General features: G+C 43.9%; 1 protein-coding gene across 1 annotated transcript in view; it reads left to right on the top strand.

Moving 5' to 3' along the window:
- Window positions 1-24,734, top strand: part of SSU72 (SSU72 homolog, RNA polymerase II CTD phosphatase) — a 99,093-nt gene extending 74,359 nt beyond the window's left edge. Inside the window, exons 3-5 of the mRNA XM_088458649.1 lie at window positions 15,970-16,109; window positions 16,931-17,049; window positions 24,157-24,734. Of these exons, the coding sequence (XP_088314775.1) occupies window positions 15,970-16,109; window positions 16,931-17,049; window positions 24,157-24,258 (361 nt within the window). The 3' untranslated portion in view covers window positions 24,259-24,734. The remainder of the gene's footprint in view (window positions 1-15,969; window positions 16,110-16,930; window positions 17,050-24,156) is intronic.
- The last annotated feature ends 285 nt before the right edge of the window (window positions 24,735-25,019 follow it).

Genomic DNA, 25,019 nt, shown 5'->3' with positions numbered 1-25,019 from the left:
TATGAGTAAATGTGACTTAATAATAAGTTTGAAGTGTGGACGGTAAATGCCATCAGTGTAGAAGGCATTTTATTTTTGAAATCCCAGTTGTATTAAAATACTCTGATCTAATTCTAAAGAACTAAAGGGTCCATCGAGGAACTCCACACAGTATACCCCATCCGATAAGGCGGCTTGAGTACTAAGTTTCCGGCATTCCTCTGGTAGATAAAATAAACGTTTCTAAACCTGAGTGTGTGCGCTGGAGACTTCAGCTGATCTGTTTGAAGAGAGCTTTAAAAGATACTAACTAGTCAAAGCTTTCACACCTCCGTCCCTATTGTCTACAATACAATTTGGCAATCATCCCAGGCTGCTCTCTGTTATTACTTTTGTGGTAGCTTTGGAAAGTTAAGATCTAAAATGAATAGCTCCTCTGCAACACTAAGGGTGAAATGTTTCACAATAGTATGCTTAAAATTAATCTGTCTCTTTATATTAACATATACTTATATAGCACAAAATTTTTCTTCAGGGTCCATAGGGATCCACAGGGATACCATGGGAATATTGTGGTTGGAGAGATCCATGCACCAAACAGTTAAAGCTTTAATCTCCCAGGATGCCTCTGGTCCTCCTCCACATATACCCCACCCCTGGCCACAGGCATTCAATTGTTCATTTGGAGCGGCAGGATTCAGACACATCTTTGTAACGGGACTGCTTAGGCAGTCTTAAGCTTATTTAATGTTTTCGAGTTAGCAGTGCTGAGCGTCTGAATTAAGACGCACGCACTGCAACTCCGTCTACCTCAGCCAGGCCACAACACCAGTAACAACTCTGGTGATTTCGGCGGGTCACGACAGAGCTTGCTAGCAGTGATGTTGGGGCCCGGACTGCAACCGGGCACACGGAGATGTTGGTTAAGGCGATTCATCACTTATGGAGGAATCACGCGTGGCAGTCCTTGCTTCCGGCGCCAGAGACGCACTGGTAGCCGGAGCATCCGCGTCCTCACTAGACCGCCAGGGCCTTATCTTCTGACGCCGGGGATCGGCAGCAGATACTTCTGCTGCTGAGGCCAGCGTACCCGTCTGATGCAGCTTAGGGGAGGTAGGTGCTCCCCTGGCAGCTCCTCCCCAGATGCAGATCCATCAAAGGTTTTCGGGCGTCTGGGTCGCTCCTCCTACCCTCCGTGTATATGAGATGCTCACAGTCCACTATCTGTGCGCTACTGTAAATGTTTGGTCTCAGGAAGTTTTGGGTCAGTCTCTCTGTATAGCTCTCCCCTGGGTCAAGAATATAGTGCTCTATATTCTACCAAGCCTCGTGTTTGGGTAGTTTGATTCAGAGTCTAGTGCAAGTTATGTTATATATGCATTATATTTGACAATTTGCTGGCTGCTGTCTTGATACTGTCTTTTTTTTTTTCTGACTGTCAATTAGAACGATCACTGTTTTTTTTTTTTCTCCCCATCCCTCTGGTAGGTGGGTGGGATTTTTGTTCTCTGGGTACTTCATTTACCAGTATTTGTGAAGGCTTGTCACATTGCATTGCATTTGTTACCTTTTAATTTTGAATATGTCAAAAGGTAAAGGGAAACAGGAGGTGGAGGCCCCTGTGTTGGTTTCTTGTAAATCCTGTATGGCAAGTTTCTCCCCTCAGGACGATATAAAGGATGGTTTGGGTGCTGTCCGTTATAAAGAGCCACCTCACAAGTCCAGTTTACCATCTCCTGTACAAGAGCCATCTTGGGTGTCCTCCTTGTCTCAGGTAAAGAAAGTTTGTGGATCGTATGGCTACTCCCACACTGCCGCCTTGTATGGGGTACCCACAGCATGCTATGTTTGCACCTCCTATACATCCATCCTGAATGGATGTTTATGCCCACTCAAGTCAGAGTATGGCTGTCAGCTGTTGCGAGCAGACCGGTAGGCACTAAGGCAAGTGCCTAAAAGCAAGTTTTCTTTTTATCAGTGTGCTCAGCATGTGGATTCAGAAGCATAATCACAGGAATCGGAGGATGCCTGGGGTTCTACTCCGGGTTTAGTTCAGGAGAGGAGGACTATCCTTCCACAGTGGATGTTCCTTCTTTGGTAAGGGCAGTTAAATCAATCCTAAATATACAGTATGATGAACTAGCTCCTAGTAAGAAGGCTCCAGTTAAACACCGGAAGGTGGTTATAACAGAGTTTCCTAAATCTGAGCAGCTCACTGAACTCATGGAAGAGGCATGGGGTAACCCAAGTAAACTGTTTTATGGAAATAAAAGAATAGCAGCGTGGTATCCTTTTCAAGCTTCTGAATGTACGAAGTGTGAAATTCCTCCTACTGTGGATGCTCATGTGACACACTTAGTCATAAATGCTATGTTTCCTATTCCGTCAGCATCTTCTCATAGATTCTACAGATCGGAAAATTTTTACTTTTCTTAAGGCAATATTTTCATCTTTGGGAGCTGTTACTCGTCCGGCTATGACTGGCGCATGGATAAGCCAAAGCTGTTGAAGAATGGATAGGGGCATTGGAAGACTTGCCACCAAATGCTACCAGAGACCAGCTGACATATATCTCCCACATACAGGAAGCAGCCTCTTATTTGGGAGGAGCGGCAATAGTTGCTGGACTCTTAGCTTCTAAAGCATCGGCAGCCTCAGTGGTAGCTTGTAGGGTCCTTTGGTTGAGGTCCTGGAAAGCTGATACAGGATCAAAGAAGGTTCTGGAATACTTCCCTCTCTATGGAAATATACTTTTTGGAGCAGAGTTAGATAAGATAATAGCTACTCTGGCAGCTTCAAATTCTGCAGGTCTGCCATCTACGGATACATTAAAGTCTAGGCAGTTTTCTTTTTGTCCTCGGGGACGAGCAAAAGAACAGTCTACCTCCCGGCCATCTAGTTTTCGCAAGATAACCAGGCGACAAACCTAAGAGGTCTGGGCCTGCCAGATGTCCAGCTTCTAAGCCGAACGACAAACCCTCGACCTGATGGGGTGGGCTTTCTCCTAGGGGATCCCAGGGTGTTAGCCCGGCTTCTTCAGTTTGCGGATTACTGGCATCAAACAGATGCCTGGGTCCAAGAAGTGGTCTCTCAGGGGTATGCCCTTAATTTCCAGAGGCATCCTCCCCAGATATTGTTTTGCACAAATCCTCCATCAGATGCGGTCAAGGACTTGGCCCTTCAGGAGGCCATTTATTTTCTGCTGCAGGCAGGGGTGATGATCCCGGTTCCTGTGTCGCAACAAGGAAGGGGTTATTATTCCAATCTTTTTGGTTCAGAAACCGAATGGGTCTCACCGCCCTATTCTAAATCTTAAAACCTCAACAAGTTTATCCGTGTACCCAAGCTCTGTATGGAAATTTTGGTCAATTATTTTGGCAATGGAGCCTGGGGATTTTATGGTTCCCCTGGACATTCAGGATGCGTATCTGCATGTACCTATCACACCATCCCACCAACAATTACCAATTTCAGGCACTGCCCTTTGGTCTATCAACAGCCCCTTGGGTCTTTACCAAAAAAATGGCAGCTATTACGGCCTACCTCAGGCGTCAGGGAATCAGAATGGACAACCTTTTGATATCGGCACAGTCTCCAAGTCCTCTCTTTCAAATAGTCTCTCTCTCTTTTTGTCTCTCTCTCTTTTTGTCTCTCTCTCTTTTTGTCTCTCTCTCTTTTTGTCTCTCTCTCTTTTTGTCTCTCTCTCTTTTTGTCTCTCTCTCTTTTTGTCTCTCTCTTTTTGCCTCTCTTTTTGTCTTTCTCTCTCTCTCTCTCTCTCTCTCTCTCTGTCTCTTTCTCTCTCTCTCTCTTTCTGTCTCTTTCTCTCTCTCTCTCTTTCTCTCTCTTTCTCTCTCTTTCTCTCTCTTTCTCTCTCTGTCTTTCTCTCTCTCTCTCTCTCTCTCTCTCTCTCTATTTCTCTGTCTGTGTCTCTCTCTCTCTCTCTTTCTCTCTCTCTCTTTCTCTCTCTCTCTCTCTCTTTCTCTCTCTGTCTCTGTCTCTTTCTCTCTCTCTCTCTTTCTCTCTCTCTTTCTCTCTGTCTTTCTGTCTCTCTCTCTCTCTCTCTCTATTTCTCTGTCTGTGTCTCTCTCTGTCTTTCTCTCTCTCTCTGTCTCTTTCTCTCTCTCTCTGTCTCTCTCTTTCTCTCTCTCTCTGTCTCTCTCTTTCTCTCTCTCTGTCTCTCTCTCTTTCTCTCTCTCTCTCTTTCTCTCTCTGTCTTTCTGTCTCTGTCTTTCTCTCTCTCTCTCTGTCTCTGTCTGTGTCTCTGTCTCTGTCTGTGTCTCTCTCTGTCTCTCTCTGTCTCTTTCTCTGTCTCTGTCTCTTTCTCTCTCTCTCTCTCTCTCTCTCTCTGTTTGTCTGTCTGTCTCTGTCTTTCTCTCTCTGTCTGTCTTTCTCTCTATTTCTCTGTCTCTTTCTCTCTGTCTCTTTCTCTCTCTCTCTGTCTCTCTCTGTCTCTTTCTCTCTGTCTCTTTTTCTCTCTCTCTTTCTGTCTCTGTCTCTGTCTCTCTCTGTCTCTTTCTCTCTCTCTCTCTGTCTCTTTCTCTCTGTCTCTTTCTCTCTCTCTCTCTGTCTCTTTCTCTGTCTCTCTCTGTCTCTTTCTCTGTCTCTTTCTCTCTCTCTGTCTCTGTCTCTCTTTCTTCTCTTCCCCCCCCCCCCCCCTCCCCTCCACCCCATAAAAAGGATCCTCTGGACAAAGGTCGCCCATCCTGGATTCCAGACTGGGCGCTCCTCATCATGGATGCCAGTGACAGGTCATCACACCATTCAGGAAAGTAATCTGCTCATAAACATTCTGGAGTTGTGAACAGTATACAAAGCACTTATGGCACAGGACCTGCTCCTGTGGGCAGACAGATCCAGTCTGACTATGTGACAACAGTGGTCTGCCTCAATCATCAGGGATGCATGCAAAGTCATGCATCCATGAGGGAAGTGACAAAGGTTCTGATTTGGGCAGAACGTTATCTTCCGGCTATCTTGGCATTATTCATCCCGGGAGTACTCAATTGGGAAGCAGACTTCCTAAGTCGTCAGGACATACACGCCAGAGAGTGGTCTCTCCACCCGGGAGTGTTTCAACTCTTCGTGAACAAATGGGACCTACCAGACATAGGGGTCTATTTACTAAGCAGTGTTAGGAGAAGTGAAGAGTGATAAGGTGCCAGCCAATCAGCTCCTAACTGCCATCTCACAAGCTGACAGTTGGGAGCTGATTGGCTGGCACCTTATCACTCTTCACTTCTCCTAACACTGCTTAGTAAATAGACCTCATGGCATGTCACAACCACAAGATCCCCAGGTACGTGTCCAGGTCCAGAGACCCAGCAGCAGCTTTCGTGGACACACCGGCAGTAAGATGGGACTTCAGACTGGTGTATCTCTTTCCTCCGGTTTCTCTCCTCCCAAGAGTCCTCAGGAAATTCAAGCAGTAACACTAGTGGCTCCTTCTTGGCCCAGACGTCATTGGTTCACCGACATACGAAATCTATCCATAGACAATCGTATCCTCTTCCTCTATGGCAGTATCTGTTAACACAGTCCCTGCATCTTGATTTACCTCTTCTGGCTTTGATGGTGTGGCTCTTGAATCTTCCATCTTAAGAGCAAAAGATTTTTCCAGTTCTGAAATTCAAATGATGCTTAGGGCACGAAAGCCTGCCTTTGCCTGCATCTATTTGGCATTCTTTTAGTCAATGGTGTTCCCACAGAAAGTATGATCCGAAGGTGTTCAGGATTTCCAGGGTATTGGCTTTTCTCCAGGCTAGTTTAGACTGTGGTCTCTGCCTGGCCACTTTGAGAGTGCACTAGCAGTCTGGTTCCAGAAGAATATTGCCTCATTACCAGATGTCCCAATTTTTAACAATGAGTTCTGCAAGTTGTCTCCTTTTGTTCCACCGGTAGCAACGTGGGATTTGTCTTTGGTTCTTAAGGGGCTACATTCTCCCCCATTTGAACCACTGGACTCATTGGATTTAAAATGGTTGACAGCGAAGACTTTTTCTCCTTGATATCTCTTCTGCACGCAGAGTCTCTGATTTTTCAGTGCTCTCTTGTCGCTTCTCATTTTTTATTTTTTCATCAGGATATAGCTGTTCTCCGTACAAAGGAGGGTTACCTTTCTAAGGTAGTGTCCCGTTTTCTTGTGAATGATCATTCTGTAGGTGAAGCCTCCCTGGATGTAGTTAGTGCTCTCTGGGGTCTATTTACTAAGCAGTGTTCGGAGACAGAGTGATATGGTTTTCACAAACGAGGATGGCCAGCTAACAGGCAGAATCTGGCGAGATGGCATGACTATATCTCAGTGTACACACCAGCTGATCTTTGTCCCAAACACTGTGATAGCACATTCTACTCGGTCTGTAGGGTGATTGTGGGCATTTAGTCGTGGTGCCTCTGCTGAACAGTTGTATAAGGCAGCCACGTGGTCTTCTGTCCACACTTTTCTTAGGTTCTATGCCTTTGATACTTTTACCTCAGGTTGCTTCCTTTGGGCAACGAGTTCTCCTTTCTGCTCAGGAGCATCTCCCACCCTAGGGGAACTGCTTTAGGAAATCCCCATGGTATCCCTGTGTATCCCTATGGACCCTGAAGAAGAAAATTAGAGTTATAGTAGACTTACCTAGATAACTCCTTTTCTTTGAGGTCCACAGGGCACCCACCCTGACTCACCTGGCTGCATGGGTAATTCTTTTTTCTTTCGGTGACTGATTCCCTCATCTTGTGTAAGAGAGTGCTTCTGGTGTACAATTGCTCTTCCTTCTCCTCTTTCCTTCTCCTGCCTTGAGGCTTGTTATCAAAACTGAATGCCTGTGGCTAGGGGCGGGGTGTGTATATGTGTGTGTGTGTGTGTGTGTGTGTGTGTGTGTGTGTGTGTGTGTGTGTGTGTATATATATATATATATATATATATATATATATATGTGTAATATAATATTAGAGGACCCAAGGCATACTGGGAGCTGAAAGCTTTAACTGATGCCTGGATCTCTGCAACCACATTATCCCCATGGTAACCCTGTGGACCCTATGAACCTTGAAGAAAAGGAGTTACCAAGGCAAGTCTACCATAACTCTTATTTTTTTTTATTTATTTTTTTTTACCAAATGACCCTAAAAAAATGTCAATATATTTTTATTTAATTTTAAGTAAACATATCTTTAAAAATAGTTTATTGAAAAAATATTCCAGGTTAGAGTTTCTCCACTCAAGTAACCCCGACAGGTCATATTTTCAGGATTTCGAACTGTGAAAATAGTTGGGATAATTACTGACCCATCAAAATGGTTTAACCCACCTGTGCATGATTAAATAAATCCAGAAAACATGACCTGTTGGGGGGGGGGGTACTTGAGGACTGGAGTTGCAACCACTGGACTCCTCTAGTCTCCCTAGTTTCCTCTTTAAAAGCTGGGAGATGTAGCGAACCAGGACAGCCATATGGGCTGCAAACGTGTAAGCTAAAGCCCAGCTGGCTGTGGTAACATCCCATTTGACTGCACCAGTTAAGTGGTTAATAGTTTAACAGTTTTTACATTATGTAATCGTTACAGATATATTATTTTTATTGAGTTTGGTCAATATTTAAGATCACAAATTAAAGGTTTACTAAATTAGACCTTATATAGACTATAAAAAGTGTAACAAAAGGAATTCGTCCTGACCATTGTCCCGTTTGCCCGTCGTTGTTGTGTGTACTTGGCCTAAGATTTCGACTAAATAGTGATTTCACCATACAATGTCTAAGGTTTGTGGTTGCTTTACATGGGTGCTTTGTCTGGATCTGGATTAGAAGTGAATTCCAAATTTTCTGAGTGGACTTTATAAATTAGTCCTACTAGTGCTCATATGCTTGAATTCAATTCAACGAGATGTTAAATAGCCGCCGGAGGGAGCTCCTGAAGCTATTCAGTACACCGCGCTGTTTGGGCGGGCTAAGGATTTCTTCTCGCACCCCCCTGGGGATGCGAGGAGTAATCCGACAAAACTGACGGGCGCACTGCTGTTTCCTTCTTTGGGGTCCATAAATATTCCACGGGGATATTATGGTTAGAATACCAGGCATCAGATAAATCTTCTACCCCCAGAATGCTCCGGGTCCATCCCCATATATACCCTAGCCATAGGACTTCAGTTGTTCGTTTGGTGCGGCAGGATCAGGACGCACCTTTGTAACAGGAGGACTGCTTTGAGCAGTCCTAAGCTTTTATTTTATTTTGTTTTTCTGAGTTGACTGTACCAAGCTTCTGAATTAAGACGCACATACTGCGGCTCCATATACCTCTGCCAGGCCACAACATCAGTAATTGTGCTGGTGATTTTGGCGGGTCGCAGCTGAGCTTAGCTAGCAGCAATGCTACGACTTGGACTGCACCGGATGTTCGGAGATGTTCGGTAAGTTGATTCCACGCTTACGAGGAATCGCGCGCATAGTCTTTGCTTTTGGTGTCAGATACTATCTGTTGACAAGAGGCCAGCGTACCCGGCTGGTTATTGCAGCTTAGGGGAGGTAGGCGCTGCCCCAGCAGCTCAGACGCAGTCCCTACGAAGGGTTTTGTAAGTCTGGCTTGCTCCGCCTACCCTCCACATGTATATGAGACGCTCACGGTCCACGCTCAGTGCGCCCTGTAGCTGTTGGTCTCAGGAGGGTCTGGGTCCATCTCCCTGTATACCTCTCCCGTGATTAAGGTATATGGTGCTTTATGTCCTACCATTCCTTTGCGTTACTGTAGTAGATTTAGAGCCAATTGTAATAATATTACATGTGCATTGTATGTGACTGTTTGCTAGCTGCTGATTCACACTCTTTTATTTCTAAGTCGGTCAATTGAAACTATCACTCTTGGGGATGGACGTTTCTTTCGGAGTACTTCACAAAATCTTAATGAATGTGAAGGCTGTCACATAACCTTGCAATTATTGCCTTTACTTTGAACATGTCAAAAGATAAAGGGAAACAGGAGGGGGAGCAGTCTGTGCTGGTTCCATGCAAATCATGTATGACTTATGTGTCCTCTCAGGAGGTAAAGGATGGTTTGTGTGTTGTCTTGTTATAAAGAGCCATCTCACCAGGCCAGTTTACCTTTCACTGGGCAAAAGCCATCTTGGGTTTCCTCTCTTTCCCAGGTTATGATGAAGGTTGTGGAATGTATGGCTGCTCCCACTAGCCTCCTTGGATGGGGTGTCCACAGTATTCTATGTTTGCACCTCCTATGCAACCTTCATGGAACGATATTTATGACCATTCTAGTCAGAGTATTGCACCATCTAATGTTAACAGACCGGTAGTGACCAAAGCGCATGTTATCTTTCTATCAGTCTACCCAACATATGGATTCAGTCTGCCCAACATCAGGGAAATGAGATGATGCACAGGGTTCCTCTCCAGGATCTAGTTCTGGGGAGGAGGATCATCCATACACAGTGGATGTTCCTTCTCTGGTGAGGGCGGTTAGATCAGTCCTAGATATTCAGGATGATGAACAAGCTCATAGTAAGAAGGCTCCAATGTTTAATCACCACCGGAACGTGGTCAAAACTGAGTTCCCTGTATCTGAACATCTTACAGAGTTTTATCGAGGAGGCATGGGGTAACCCCGATAAACTATTTTATGTGACTAAATGAACATCATTGTATCCGTTCCCACCTTCTGTATGTACTAAGTGGGAGGTACTGTACCTCCTACTGTGGATGCTCATGTAACACATTTAATCAGGAATGTTACATTGCTTATTCAATCAGCATCTTCGCTGAAGGATTCCAGAGATAAAAGATTGCAGCCTGTCTTAAAGCAATATTTTCATCATCTGGAGCAGTTCCTTGTCCAGCTATGGCTGGAACCTGGGTAGCCAAAGCTGTTGGAAGAATGGATAGGGGCATTGGAAGATTCGCTACCAAATGCTACCAGAGAACAGATTATGAATATCCCTCACATACAAGAAGCCGCTTCCTATCTGGGAGGGGCTGCAGTGGATGCTGGAATTTTATCTTCTAGGGCATCAGCAGCATCAATAATGGCACGCAGAGCCCTTTTGGTTAAGACTGATTCTCTCCAGGTGGAACGGACCACATCATCTGATAAGGTCTGAGGTTCCTTCTCACTCCAGAGGTTCGTCACTCCCTCCTGTGGTGGCTGAGAAAGGATCATCTAAACAAATGGTGCCCGTTCCAGATTGGGTGCTTGTCACCACGGATGCCAGCCTTCGCAGATGGGGGGCAGTGACAGGTCGTCACACCTTTCATGGAAGATATACAAATCAAGAATGTAATCTGCCTATAAACATTCTGAAACTGCGAGCAGTATATAGAGCTCTGGTCATGGCACAGGACCTGCTCCAGGGCAGGCCGGTTCAGATCCAGTCCGACAATGCAACTACAGTGGCCTACCTCAATCATCAGGGAGGCACAAGAAGTTATGCAGCCATGAAGGAAGCTCCTAGTAAACAAATTGGGTCTACCAGAGAGAGATCTCATGGCATCACGCCACAACCACAAGGTCCCCAGGTACGGGTCCAGGTCCAAAGACCCATTAGCAGCCATCGCAGATTCACTGGCCGTAAGATGGGACTTAAAGCTGACCCTATGGACCTCAAAGAAAAGGAGTTGTCTAAGTAAGTCTACCACAACTCTAATTTTCCTGCTTAGCGCGGCTCTAACAGACGCGTGCCTGTCACTTTAGGCGCGAGAACCAGCAATTCTCTGACATAACAGTGCGCTGAATTGAATAGCTTCTAGAGCTCCCTCCCGGCGCTATTCAATTATGCGTTGAATTGAAATCCCCTCATTGTATGCAGCATTTGTGGTAAGCTGTTAATAGTTTGGGTGCTTATTGAGCAATTAAACCTCTTGGTCAAAACGTAGCATTGATACCCAAAATTACATGATTCAGTTTATTAAAATAGGGATTTGTAATGCATTATACTATTGATGCTTTTGTTCTTTAAATTGGAGAATGGGTATATAATGTACAGACAGGTGAATTATGTTTTGTAGATTAACACAAAATAGATATTGCACACATTGGGATACCTTTTTGTGGCAGATGCCATGATTTACCATTTCAAACAATAGAAATGTAAAATATGTGGGTTCTTTATCCGAGAGGGGGGTTCAGGAGGACCAATCTAGAAACTGAAATATCTTCTCATTGGTCCCACCGCTCGCAACCCCACATCTGCACAGGTATACAGCGCTGATTTAGAGTAGTCCCTAGGCTTTTCTGAGAGGAAGGGCAAGATCATAGGTGGTAATACTATGATAAGGCTAGAGGTATAAGCTCAGATTTTATTTTGCTTTCCATAAAAATATAAATCTATATACATACATTACACACACACACACACACACATGATCTATGGTATCTGGTCATTTTCAAAATTCTTCATATTTTTTTTTTTTTTTCTTAAAGAAGTTTTCTTACCATCCCTTTTGGAAGCTCCAATACCTGCTTTGTATATGGTTCCAGTTCAGAACAAGAGGTGTGCTTTTCAGTACCATAGACCAGTGGTTCTCTACCTTAACCCTCAAGTATTCTCAACAGGTCATGTTTTCAGTATTTCTGTGAAAGCAGATGGTATAATTGCTGATGCAGCAAAATAGATTAATTATGCACAGGTAAATTAAAGAAATCCATAAAACATGACCTGTTTGGTGGTACGTGAGGACTGGAGTTGAGACCCCTGCCATAGAACATAGAATATGATTGGTAGCGCGATGCTTATATTTGGTGGTTGTTACCCTCTTAAGACTGCTCCAACAGCAAGTATTAGATTTTATAAAGGAGACCCTCCTATATCCTGATCTGGGAGGCTGCTCCGTGACTCAGCCCCTGCCAAAAATGGTAATGGGATGGTAGGGAAGCAAGATGACAGTTATTTCAATTTGTGATTGGACCTCCTATTCCCTCCAGTCACTGCTGTTTATGGTTGATTTGCTAAGGAGAAATGAATGCATAAGAGAGTTACCTTTAGTAAAGTGTTAGTTTTACGCCTCGGTTAGGGTTATTCTGCAGGAAAGGTGAGTTAGGATACTTGCCTAATCCTGTCGGGATGACGCTGTCTGTATTCTGACTGCCTGCATCCCGTATTCAACCCATTTTGCATACCTACTAAAATATCAGTTTTCTCCATCCCAGACCAGGCGAAAAAAAATGCAAAATCCCAATTTTTGGCAAAAATGTGGGGATTTCTTTCAGAACCCTTTGGACACCCCCCAACACACCCTATCCCCCCCTTATGATGATAAATGAACCCCCAAAAAAATTGTAAGTTGCGCATCTTGGCAAAAATCGACCATGCAAGTTTTGGGTAAAAAACAGCAACTTTTTGGGTCTGATTTTTTTTAGGGGGACGGTATGGATGTGTGAATTATTTTAAACATTGCACACGGTCGCAGCAGGTGGTTTTTTTACGTTTTTTAAAATTGCGTTTGTACAACATGAAAATATATTTGCACCTATTTTAAAGTACCCCCAATTTACATAGGAAGCTATTTTTTTTTTCCAGGAAATTTCTGTTCTATCATTTTCAACAGGTTTTATATTTTTTTCACCTAAAATTGCGCAATCGTTTTTCACCAAAGTGCGCAACTTCCAAATTTTTTTTTTGGGGGGGGGGGGGTCCAAAGGGTTCTGAAAGAAATCCCCACATTTTTAGCCAAAAATAGGGATTTTGCATTTTTTGATTTTTTTTTTTTTTTCTCCTGGTCTGGGATGGAGAAAAATTATCTGCAGTTGTTTTCGGCAATTGCTTTTTCGCCTGTTTTTTGGCCAAAAAACTGCTGTTTTCGTCACTAATTGAGTACGGCCCTTAGTCGGAACATAAGGAAGAAGAATGGAAATTGACCCACTGTTTACTGGGTGGAAAAGATCATGTAGGAAACATAGAGTGTAGATCCATGAATCGGATGCAATGTTGGGTGATAATAGAAGGTATGATAGGGATTTAATTTTACATACCCAAAATATACAAGGGCTTCTCAGAATACAATACTGGGGAATACAACACCATATGTAGCCCACTCAGCCAGCAGTGAGATATTGTGATTTGGAGGTTACCCAAATGAATGATGCAGTGTCTTGTATATCATTACTGTATGTGGTGGCAGCATTTCTAGCATGACGCCAATAAAACGATCTCTATCCTGGTGTATGTTCCCAGCTTTCTTTATAACAACAACAAAAAAATTATTTTTTTGTTATAGACTGTTCCCTTTTCAATGCATTGAGCAAATAATTTTATCTGGACAGGTTCTTATAAATATTGCTCTGAATATGTATATTCAAGTAAACCTATTGCCCAAATACCCTTTTTTTATCATGCAGATATCCCATTCATTATGCTACCCACATTTGTGTACATTTATGTATATACTCCCTTTACTTACACCATAAAATATTAGCATCATATCAATGGCACATATGTTCTGCAACTATTCATCTCTGATCATCCTCATGTAAGGTGGATACACTTTATTATAGCAGTGCCCGCATTACCACCAGGTGTATTCTTTTAACAAAGTGAATTATCACATTAGTTCCATTAGAACTCTAGCTATGCTAGCAATAAAGAGAGGAAATGTAACTTTGTGTGGAATTGAAGTACTTCATGAGACTTCTGAAAGTTGTGAATCTGACGTAAGGAATGCTTGTCATTTTGGAGCACCAAGCTAACATGTATTCATTACTTTAAAAAATGACAACCCTAAGGCGAGCTCAGGGAGGACAGAAACCTCCCGTATTGCCTTTATATACGGAGCGCTGCGGATGTAATGGTCTTTATGTATGCGAGGGGGGGGGGGGGGACTTATAAGGAGTGAGGGGGAGCTGGCTATGTGCTGGGGTAAGGGGGAGACGTGAGATGAAGAAGAGCTATGAATACGAAGGGGGGACTGAGGAGGTGGGGAGTAACAGGAGAGGGGGGACTGCGAGTAGGGGGGCTGTGGAAGGTCGGGATGGTACAGGAGAGGGGGGGACTCTGCAGAAGGGCAGCGGTGGTAACAAGAGGTGGGCAGTGGATGGGAGGGACTGGATGGGAAAGGCATCTAACCTTGGCATTTTCCTGTTATTTTAGCAGCACTCCTCACAGTAACGGGAGGAGAAATACTCTTAGATCTGTGAATTACATGATTTTGGAATTTTCTGGATACGTGTAACTTTTATTGGTTGTTATAACTTTATATTGTATGTAGTGCATTATAAACAGATGTTAAAATAGTGCATAAATGTCTAATGTACATAAGACTTGATGTATTTATGATTTAAAGGTCTCTTCTGCAGTTCCTAAAATTAGCACATAGCAATGAATGCAAATGCATACTATTCTTGCAGATTGACATGCTTTAAGCTCTGTTCCTATTGATTAAGAACAGCAATTTGCTAGATTGGCTGTTCCCAGCTGATAATAGTTAATGCACTCTAATGAAAAAAGCTTTTTCATACATTGATTTTTGTACTTTAGCTTTGCTCAAGCCTTGGAAATGCAATCAGTCCCTTTTACAAATATACATTCTTCATCCCTTTAACCCCAGTTCCTATATGGTAATTTGTTCAGATTTTCTTTTCCGATTTACAATGGACTTGTATCTACTGTACACAAACGTGTTTCTGTTCACCCACTGTACTGGTCTATGCCACCTGTGTTGAGAGGCCATTCTACTGTCAGGAAAGTACATTACTCCAATTACCATATAATATATGTCCTTTCTTCCTTAGAAGACTGCTTCCCTCCTCTACCTTAATAAAGCCCCTGATATATTGGAAAACTTCTATCCTCTCCCCTCTCTGCTCCAACTTGATTTGTGTAGATCCCAGTTCCTGGACCTTTCTAGATGCCCTTCAGTGCATATGTGTAACTACCATAGGTGCAAGGGGTGCAGCTGCTATGGGGCCCAAAGCTGAGGAGGGCCCATCTTCCTTGTCAAAGTTACATGTGTTATGTACATTTTTCTCCATTGGGTGGTACATAGGGGCACTTACAAACTTCTGCTGTGGGGCCCTCAAATACCTAGTTACGCCCCTGCTTCAGTGCACAGTCTCTAACTTATGAACACTGTGTTCTTGGTGTGGTTGCACTGATATGTCATGTACATGAGTACATAAGTCATGTAGTAGTATTACTACAGCTCTCACTTTTTGCATCCTTGTATCTAACTTGCCTATCTCATTGAATTGTTACATGGTTACTTGCATTTTACATCAACTGAAAGGGTAGCCACTAGATCCTAATTCTTCACCAGCTTTTATTCTGTTACCATTAGTACACTGCTCAGCCTTACACTGTTTCTGAGATCCAAGTCCATGATTTGGCTTTGTTGGCTTAAATATCCATATATCATTGTGCTCTCTGCAAAAAGGTGTGCTTTCCTTGCAGTACTATTAATGTCACCAATACCCGTATTAAAGAGCACTGGTCTGAGTATAGATGCTTGCAGTTCTCCACTTTAACCATTCCTTTCTGTCAATGCAGTCCATTTACTACAACTATCCGTTGTCTGTTTCAACCTGTATGCTATCAACTTAACCACCATTGCATTCAATCCTAAACCATAGTTCCCAACATTTAGGGGCCCATGAATCAAAGCTGGGAGAGAGATAAAATTGTGAGAGATAAAGTACTAACCAATCAGCTTTCAATTTACATTTTGCAGACTGTGGTTAAAAAATGATTGGTTGATAATTTAGTTGTTACAATATTCTCTCCCAGCTTTGATACATAGGTCCCTTAGACTGTTCTGGGTGTAGAAAAGGCAAACAAGCAAAACCTTTCTATGTCTGCTGATTGGGATTCAGGGCAGCTGGGAGAGGTATACCTAGGCATTAGTGTAGTAATATACTCAACGGCCTTACGAATATCTAGATAAGCTACATTAGAATTCATTCTGGATATAGGGCAAATCTATTACGTACAAATTATAGCATGGGTTTTATTAAGTGTGGTCTATAATAAGGTTTGTATTTCTTATTTCTGTAAAAGTTCCTTAATTAGAGCAAACTCAGATATACACAGAACGGTATTTTACACATGTTGGACAGAAACAAGCGGATCAAACCACGGCCGGAGAGGTTTCAGAACTGCAAAGACTATTTTGACTTAGTGATAACCTGTGAGGAGAGAGTCTACGATCAAGTTGTTGAAGGTAAGAATGTTTTGTGCTGTACAAAGAAAACCAACAGTGTGTATTGAACTAAGTTTGACACTTATTACAAAGAATGACAGGTTTATTCGCAAAACATTTTATGCAAATCAATTTATAATAAAACACTGATTTTCGACAACGTTTGTGCAGTAATAGCGGGTTGGGGGGGAGAGACAGGAACTCCCCTATGGATTATTGATCTTTACTTTGAAATACCGGGCAGTGCTTACAGCAGTCTTACCATAACGGATGACTGAACACAGAGCCACAGGGAAGGTAGAACATGCTCTACGTCTACATTGCTTTATAAATAGTGGCGCTCTCTGGGAATTGCTGTGTGCTTTGTCTCCATCAAAAATGGAATGGAGGCGAGGTAAATTTGATAATGTTTATATGTAGGAGCCCTTAGTGATCAGCTATGATGGAGTAGTGTGATAAACGCACCTATTTATTGAAATGGCCACAGTTTCTGCTCAATGAGAAGCAGAAATGACCATGGATATCCTATAAATTGGGGCACTCGCAGTAAATCCCAGAATTCTTCTTATGTTACCTGTCGTTTGGAACATAGGGAGAGATTTATCAAATCTTGGAGAGAGAAAGTACCAACCCATCAGCTTCTCACTGTCCTTTTACAGGCTGTGCTAGAAAAGTGACAGGAGCTGATGGGTTGGTTCTTTATATCTAAGATTTGATCTCCCCCCATAGTGACAGTATTGCACTTTGGCTGAGCCGCATGAAGAATTTGAATACGCAACCAATATTGCTTGATGACCATGAAGTGTGTTCTCGTGCATTAATCTTGTCCTATTTTGTTACAGATTTGAATTCTCGAGAACAAGAAACGTGTCAGCCCGTGCATGTAATAAATGTGGACATTCAGGATAATCATGAAGAGGCTACATTAGGGGCTTTCTTAATTTGTGAACTTTGCCAATGTGTAAGTTTCAAAGTAGCTTTTAGACTGTACCAACAACCAACCTAATAGGGGGACACTTAAATCTATTTTTTCTTATTTAAATGATCCTTAGTCAGTAAAACACAAGGTGCAATTATACAAACTGTTACAGAGGGGCAAATGCTGGACTAAAATCATTTATTCTGCCATGCAACTTCAGTTGTGATCGTGGTTGCTTTGCACATAGTGCTTTTGCTTCTTATACTGTATATAAAAAAAAGTGGAGTGCACTGCTTGTATTTACAAATAGGAAATATATAAAAAAGGAAAGAAGTGGAAATGTTAGAATAGATGTGATCGTATGAAGAAAGCTGCTGTTAATTAACCATCCAAACGGAAACAGAACAATATTTATAAAGCATTGAAACTACAATCATAAACATAAGTAACTACAATAAACCTATAATAGGCGATTAGCAGCACCAGAGTTAAGCTGGCCACACACTAGACCAACTTACATCCAACCAAGCAACTGACCAACCGTCCAACTTGTCTGTCCAACTAAAACGCTTCCATATCTAACCAACTTTTCAGCCAACCTGACAACTTTTTTTTATCAGACCAGCCAACTTCTGTCCAACTTCTGATGTCACAGAAGTAGGCGGAGACTGCCTGCCTACTTCTGCATGTTTTGAATATATTGAACACACACATATACAGTATATATTTGTATATGTATATATACTGTATGTGTGTTATGTATGTATGTGTATATATATATATATATATATATATATGACACTGGACAGTGCCGAATGAGGGGAGGAGAGTTGGGATGGATCGGCGGATATGGAGCCGTGATGGTCGGGAGGACGGTGGCCGGATGCAGTAGAAGTCAGATGGTCATAAAATATGTAGGGGCCCATTTATCATTCAATATTTGCGCTGTATTCCCCGAAAACACCCGTTTTCGGGGGATAGCTGCAAATATTAAGTATTCTCCAATATCTGTTGCTATCCCTCCATTTCCGTCGGTAATGCAACCCTCATTAGTTTCTATAGGGGATGCAATGCTGACAGATTTATTTAAGTTCCGGAATGCGAAACATTCTGGACCTTGATGCGCGCAGCATAAGCCATCTGAAGATGGCGTAAGCCGCTGTAGCCTATGGGCTACACATCACAAATCTGTCCATGAGAGGGTTCCACAGGAACTCTCCCTTGCCAATGGCCGCAGCGCATGCGTGGTCTGCAGACCGCAGATGCGCACGATCCAAGCACAGGAGTGAAGTGACCGCTGTCTCTGCAGGTGGAACTTCATACATCCGGGTGGTATGATCACATCCTGCAATGCGATCATGAGCGCTAATATGGCGCCCAGATCGCATTGCAAATGCGATCATTACTAAATGGGCCACACACATATATATACATATGATTCATAGGGATGTAGTTATGAGACCGGCTGTCTCAATTCCAACTGCGGAATCCCGACAAGGGATTTAATAGAGGCGTCAAAATACCGACGCCTATGTTAATCCCAACACCGAACCGAACGTCCTCCTGCAAAGTAAGTACAACACAGCCCGGGAATGGGGGGGATTAGGATTAAGAACCACCGGGGGAATTTAAGGTGCCTACACACTAGGCAATGTGGTCACGATCTGCTATTGTGTCCGATTTCCCTTGAACTTTCCCCGGCACTCCAGGACATTGGCCCTCATTCAGAGGCGCTCGCAAAATGCGAGCGCCCGCTTCTCTTTTGAAGTGCGGCCTCCTGGTCGCTAGCTAAACTGTGGGTTACCACCCACAGCTTTAGCAACTGACTAGGTTGATGGTCGCGATGGCCAAGACCATCGGGGCTTGCGACTAAACCCTAAGGTTGGGTCTCTGCAACCGCAAGCCCCAGGGAGCTTCCTGCTCTGATCGAGCAGGAAGCTCCCCACTGACATCACTGCTGATGTCAGTGAAGGCGCCCACAAAACGGCAAGCGTTCCTGTAGGAACGCCTCCGTTTGTGAAACCACTCCCCCGCTACGCCTACAAAATGGGGCGAGCTGTCGATCACCATCGACAGCCGCCCCTTTTGTAGTGAGCAAAATACGGGGAACAAACGACGTAGGGGTCCCCCGTACTTAAGCACAACCAGCACCAGGCTAGTCAGAACCAGCCCTGGTTGCCAAAATACGGGGGACAAACGACGAAGGGGTCCCCCCTATTTTGCGCAACCAGCACTGGACTCTGATCCAGTCCTGGTTCTGGAAATACAGGGGGGAAAAATGTGTAGGGTCCCCCTGTATTATCCAGAACCAGCACCAGACTTTTTCTAGCGGGGGCTAATGCCACAGCCAGGGGAGCCCTTTCATTGGGCCCCCCAGCCGAAGCATTATCCCTGATCGCTAGTCAGCCCAGGCCGGGGATCCCTGGGGAGCTGGGGACTTCCCCCCCCCCCCCCCCCCCCAATAAAGGGGTCCCTCTCTCCAGGGCACTCCAGGCTGATAGCCCGGGGCTATCCCCGGCACCCTTGGGCGGTGGGTGCCGGGTTGATTGTATATAGTGTGTGTAAAAAATAGATGAACTAATATTGTCTTTTGCTGCGGAAATGCAGGTCCCAGCAAGCCTCCCCCGCATGCTGGTACTTAGAGAACCACAAGTACCAGCATTCGGGGCATTACGGGCCCGCTGGTACCTGTAGTTCCACTGCAAATTAAAATAAACAAAGGACAAATACACCGTACAAAGTATAAGTTTATTAAACATACATGCACTCACATGTACACATACATGCGCATACACATATACTCATACTCACCTATGTATCCCTGTAGCATCGGTCCACTTGTCCAGTAGATTGTCCATAGTGGACCTGTGATAAGAAACCTTACTCATCGTCTCCTATGCGAAGTAGGGTCCTCTTCGTTCCAAAGTAGGCATCTAGGGACAAAAAAAACAAACAGTATCTCAAGGTTAGGGTTAGGCAAGGGTAAGGGGGGTTATGGTTAGGCACTAGGGGGGAGGCTAGGTTTAGGCACCCCCCGGGAGGGTAAAGGTGCCCACACACATACCGATGTCCTCACGATACGATTTTATGGCCAATTTCCTCATGAACTTTCACGGGAGCTCCCTTGCCGTCGTGATCACGATTTGGAGTTAAAAATGTCCAATCTGCCTAAAGATCTATCTTGCAGCCAATGCATTGTATCCCAGATTGGCTAATCTGCCCTACAGCACGGCAGATCAGAAGATGCGATGTACGACGAGCGGGGACGCGCATCGTGCTCGTGAGTATAAACTCACGATTTGTACTTTTTTTTTTACACGATTCGTCGTCACGATTCGTCGAAATCGGCCAAATTGTTTAAAATGTCGCTGTGTGTGTGGGCACCCTTAGGTTTAGGGTGCGGCGAGGGCGGGTTAGCATGGGGGGAGGTCAGGCACCCCTAAGGGAGGGTGGGTTAGGGGGAGGAGAGGGGAGGATTAGTATACTTACCCCAGTCGGGATCTTCTTCGTTGGGCATCTGCTGTCGGGATTTCAGCCGCCGGCATTTCAGTCCCATTCCTAACCCTAACCTCTATATAGATATGTATGTGTGTGTGTGTGTGTGTGTATGTATGTGTATGTATTGTGATAGGATCACTGGTAAAGTGGTCTGTGGCAGGTACATTTGTCCCAGATTTCTGTCTTGTGTTTTAAACCCCCAGGAGAAAGTCTGCAGTGTAGCAGGCTTGAGTTTCGGCTTTTTGAAAAGCTGGTTTGGGATTGGGTTGGGGGTTGTGGGTGAGAGGAGAGGGAGGGCTCCACCCACGGCCACTCCAGGTTTTGGTTCTCTTAGCCTGGTAACAGGCTTGTTAGGGTTTCCACCTGAGAGTGGCCAATATAAGCCTAGTGTGTTTAGGGCTGAGTGTCTCACCTGGGAGAGCAGACAGGGAGTTTGCTCAGAGACACTTGAAAACCTAACTGTGAGTGTTGTGCTGTGCCTTTGTTGCTGGTGAGGGCATTAGGCCCTGCCAGGTTCTGGTAGTGAGGGAACCACCTGTGAAGTTAGTACCCCGACAGGGCTAGGATTTATGTTTGTTTTCTTTGTTATTTCTGACATTGTACAATAAAGACTGGCGCCGACCAGCTTGTACTCGCATCCAGACTGGTATGCTGCTTCCCTGCTGCTGTGTGTGTGTGTAAGGAAGGAGTCCCCTACCCAGGAGAGGGACCTCCTAATCTGACTGTGTCACAATATGTGTGTATATATATGTGTGTGTGTATATATATATATGTATATACACACACAATCACACACACACACTATGGTACCAACGGGCATCAGGACCGTCCAAAAACAACCTGAAGAGGGAGGCCATCCACAGTACCCCAGGGATCGGAGGTCAGGCAGCATCCCGGCAGGTGTCACAGTGACAGGAGGAAGGTCTGGAGCACTCCGGCTTCATCAATGCACCGGAGATAGACCAGGTGAGTATCGGGATCTGGGAGGGAGGGTGGTCGGCAACCTCAGGGAGGGGGTGCCTTTGTGTTTGCGGGGGGCAACCGCGAGGGGGTGCAGCTGTAATCGCGGCGGGGGGTTGTACCCGCGGGGGGGGGGGGGTGCAGCTATGATCGCGGGGGGGCTTGTACCCGCGGGGGCTGCAGCTGTGATCGCGGGGGGAAAGGGGGGTTTATACCCGCGGGTGCTGCAGCTGTGATCGTGGGGGGAGGGGGAGTTTGTACCCGCGGGGGGTGCTGCGATGATTGCGGGGAGAGGGGGAGTTTGTAACCCCGCGGGTGCTGCAGCTGTGATCGCAGGGGGTGTTACCCTGTGGTTGCGGGGTGCAGCTTGTTATGAGGACCTGGTCTGCGTAGCAGCTGTACAGATCCTCTCCCCCCGCTCAGCCGCCCGCTGACAGGGGCAGTACAGCCGGCAAGTGGTTAAGTAGGCGGACACTACGGCCAGTGTCCACCTACTTATCGTTCAGTTGGGGGGAACTTTCCCCCTACACTAGAACGATAGTTGGTGAAAATCAAACAAGTTTGATTTTCACCAACTAGTTGGAACGACCGTTTTTGCCCGTTTTTCAGCGTGTGGGAGCAAACGGCTGACTATCGTTTGCTCCCACACACATGAAATTATCGTTCCAACCAGCCAGCTAGTTGGCTGGTTGGAACGATATCGCTCTGATGTGTGGGGGGCCTTTAGGCTATATATAGAATATGTATGGGGTTTTAGACTTTCTCCTCCTTTGTCAAGTAGCAGTTATGTAATGGTATCTCAGACATCAGCTTATAAAAGGAAAGTGGGATACTTAATATGGAAGTTGTGAGAAACAATATGAGATAAGAATATCTGCACAAAAAGTAAAATGGTTGGCAATTATCACAAAATCTCAAAATAGTTACTTAAGCACTAAAGAGTGAGGGGTATAATTACTAAAGTGCAGGTTTTTAGAAGTGGAGATGTTGGCCATAGCAACCAATCAGATTTTACTTAACGGTTATCTATAACCGGAATAGGTTAAATTGTCACCTGTGCAAGGCAATTAGCTCTTTCTATGTTTTCTATAAATAACACTTCAATGCTGCCTATAATGGACTGAAATAGTTTCCCTACTTTATAGAAGAATAGTTGAATATAATACAGAATAGTCCTGGCGCAAATAGTGTTATTATTCTATGTGTGGATAATAAAAGGTGGGCAATATATATAAAAAAAATTTGATTTATTTAAAGCAACTGGTAAACATACACATATAACTAAGATGAAATAAACCAATCAATTCATACAATGCTACACATATAGAATTTCAACTGTTACAGTATTGCTTTATTGCACTGTCCCAATGTGCTGTGCTAAATGCACGAGAATGATTATAGCAGCTTTAAAGTTCCTTTAGGGCAATAAAAATCAAACAAATGTTCCGGTCTCTGTACAGAGTGTAGCAAAAATTTAAAAATTAACAGCGCTGTTTAGATTTCTTAGAGCTTACCAGTAAGCCTGGCCAGGTGAAGTTCATCCCTTTTCCCACCTTTTGGCAGTCCGGATGTGCAGGTGTGGCGCCCTCTGTTAAGAGTCCAACGGGTTGCTTACTCGTAGTTTATAGCAGATGGCCGAGTCCTCTTTTCAACTTTGCGGCTCGGCGCTATCTTTCTGCTCCATACACTGTCCCGTCTACAGTATTGGCAGCGGCTTACTTCCGGGATATGGATGTTGCGGCTTCACTCCTGGCAGTTGCTATGTCAATGCGCTTCGTCAGGGTGCCGGCATCCCCACCGCCGAAATCCCGAGTTAGTGGGGTTGGGGGGAGGTTTAGGGTTAAGCGCTAAAGGGGGTGGGTTAGGTTTATGGTGTAGAGAAGGGAAGGTTGTTTTTACCCACTTTGGGGGGTGGTTAAGGGTCAGACACCAGGGAGGGTTAGGGTTGGGGAGTGTTAGAATACTGACTTGACTGTGTCGGTATTCTAACCCTGTCGAGATGCCGGCGTCAGGATTCTGACCGCTGGCATCCCATATGCATTGTGCTCTAGATATATAAATGTGGGGGGGTTTTTTGTTTTGTTTTTTTAACTTTGGTTGCTTTATTCATATTGTTTGTTTTAGTACACTGCTGTTTCACACCTTTAATATACATTGACTTTAACATTGATATATATAGGCTATGCGTTTAAACACCAAACATGTATAGCAGTTGCATAGAGAACATCTGTAACCAGAACTACAGCTCCTAGCATGCCCTGCCACTTGAGAACAGCTGCAAGGTGTAGTTCTTGAATATATGGAGCATTGCAGGTTGCCTCCCTTATGACTAGAGAATCTATTCTAGAAGTCAGGAAACTGTCCAGTAATCAGGTCCTCGAAGAACTTAATGACCACCTTGTGGCTTGAAGTGGTAATGCAAAAGCATATTTTGAATGTTTTTATTTTATTTTATCTTCCTGAACTGCAAAGGAACCCTGTTAGGTGGTCCTATATTACTGATATTGCATAAGAAAGGTTTAATGAATAGAAGACCTATGTGTGTTTAACTATGACGATACTGCATATACAACCTTAACCTATCATAAACAACCTTGTAACCAGTTCCTCAATATAATTATATTATAACTAAGATGTGCCAGGATTATGCGTGCACTGTTCTGATTGGCTGTCTTTGTTTTCTGACCTCAGATACAACACACAGACGACATGGAGAATGAGATAGATGAACTGTTACAGGAGTTTGAGGACAAAAGTGGACGGACTTTTCTCCACACAATCTGCTTCTATTGATGATACAGAACGCGTTCATGCCTTATTCGATATGACTATACTATAAATCTGCATTTCCAAGGCCACGTTCTTTCTTTTTTATTTCCTCCTCTTCACCATGTTTTCTTCTGCCAAGTGTTTTCCTTCAGGTATTTTGTCCAAAAGGACTGGGATGTACAAACCTTTGTGTATATATGGAAAAGAAAATAGACTATGAAAGAGCTATAAAAAAAAATCAGGATTGCCTAAATTTGTGCTGGATTAGTGTTCTTTTTATTCTTTCAATTTTATTTTATTTTTTTTTTGTAAATATTTCCGAAAAGGAATTTCTGTTGTCGTTCTAGTTGCTTTTTAATCCTTTTCTGTTATAGGGGAAATCAGCACATTGATGGATCCACTGTAAGTGCAGGGGTTACATGGCTGTGATGGCAGAGCTACAAATATGAATATTAATATCTGTAAAATAATAGGTAATAAATTGGAAATGTAAGCAAGAAGCGGTGTGGGTTTGTGTATTTATTGAAAGCCCTTTTGTGATAAGGAAATCATTTTGTGATTAATGCTGTCCCCTCAGAAAAGCCGTATTCAGAAATGTTCACTGAATACTGACCTGTGTGAAAGCTTGCCCCATAGCTCAAGTCAATGACCTGTATAAATAAAGTGTCATGTTGGCAGCAATATATTATACAGCAGATCTTTTGTCTTATCTTGTTTATATTTCTAGGCATAGCAGATATATATTTTGTTTTTGTCATGTAACTGTCTGATCTGGACAAATGGCT

This window comes from Taudactylus pleione, unplaced genomic scaffold, assembly GCF_031769625.1.
Source record: "Taudactylus pleione unplaced genomic scaffold, aTauple2 ptg000845l, whole genome shotgun sequence".
Taxonomy (NCBI): Eukaryota; Metazoa; Chordata; class Amphibia; order Anura; family Myobatrachidae; genus Taudactylus; species Taudactylus pleione.
The sequence above is the reverse complement of the archived record's forward strand: the minus strand, read 5'-3'. Positions and strand labels throughout refer to the sequence as shown.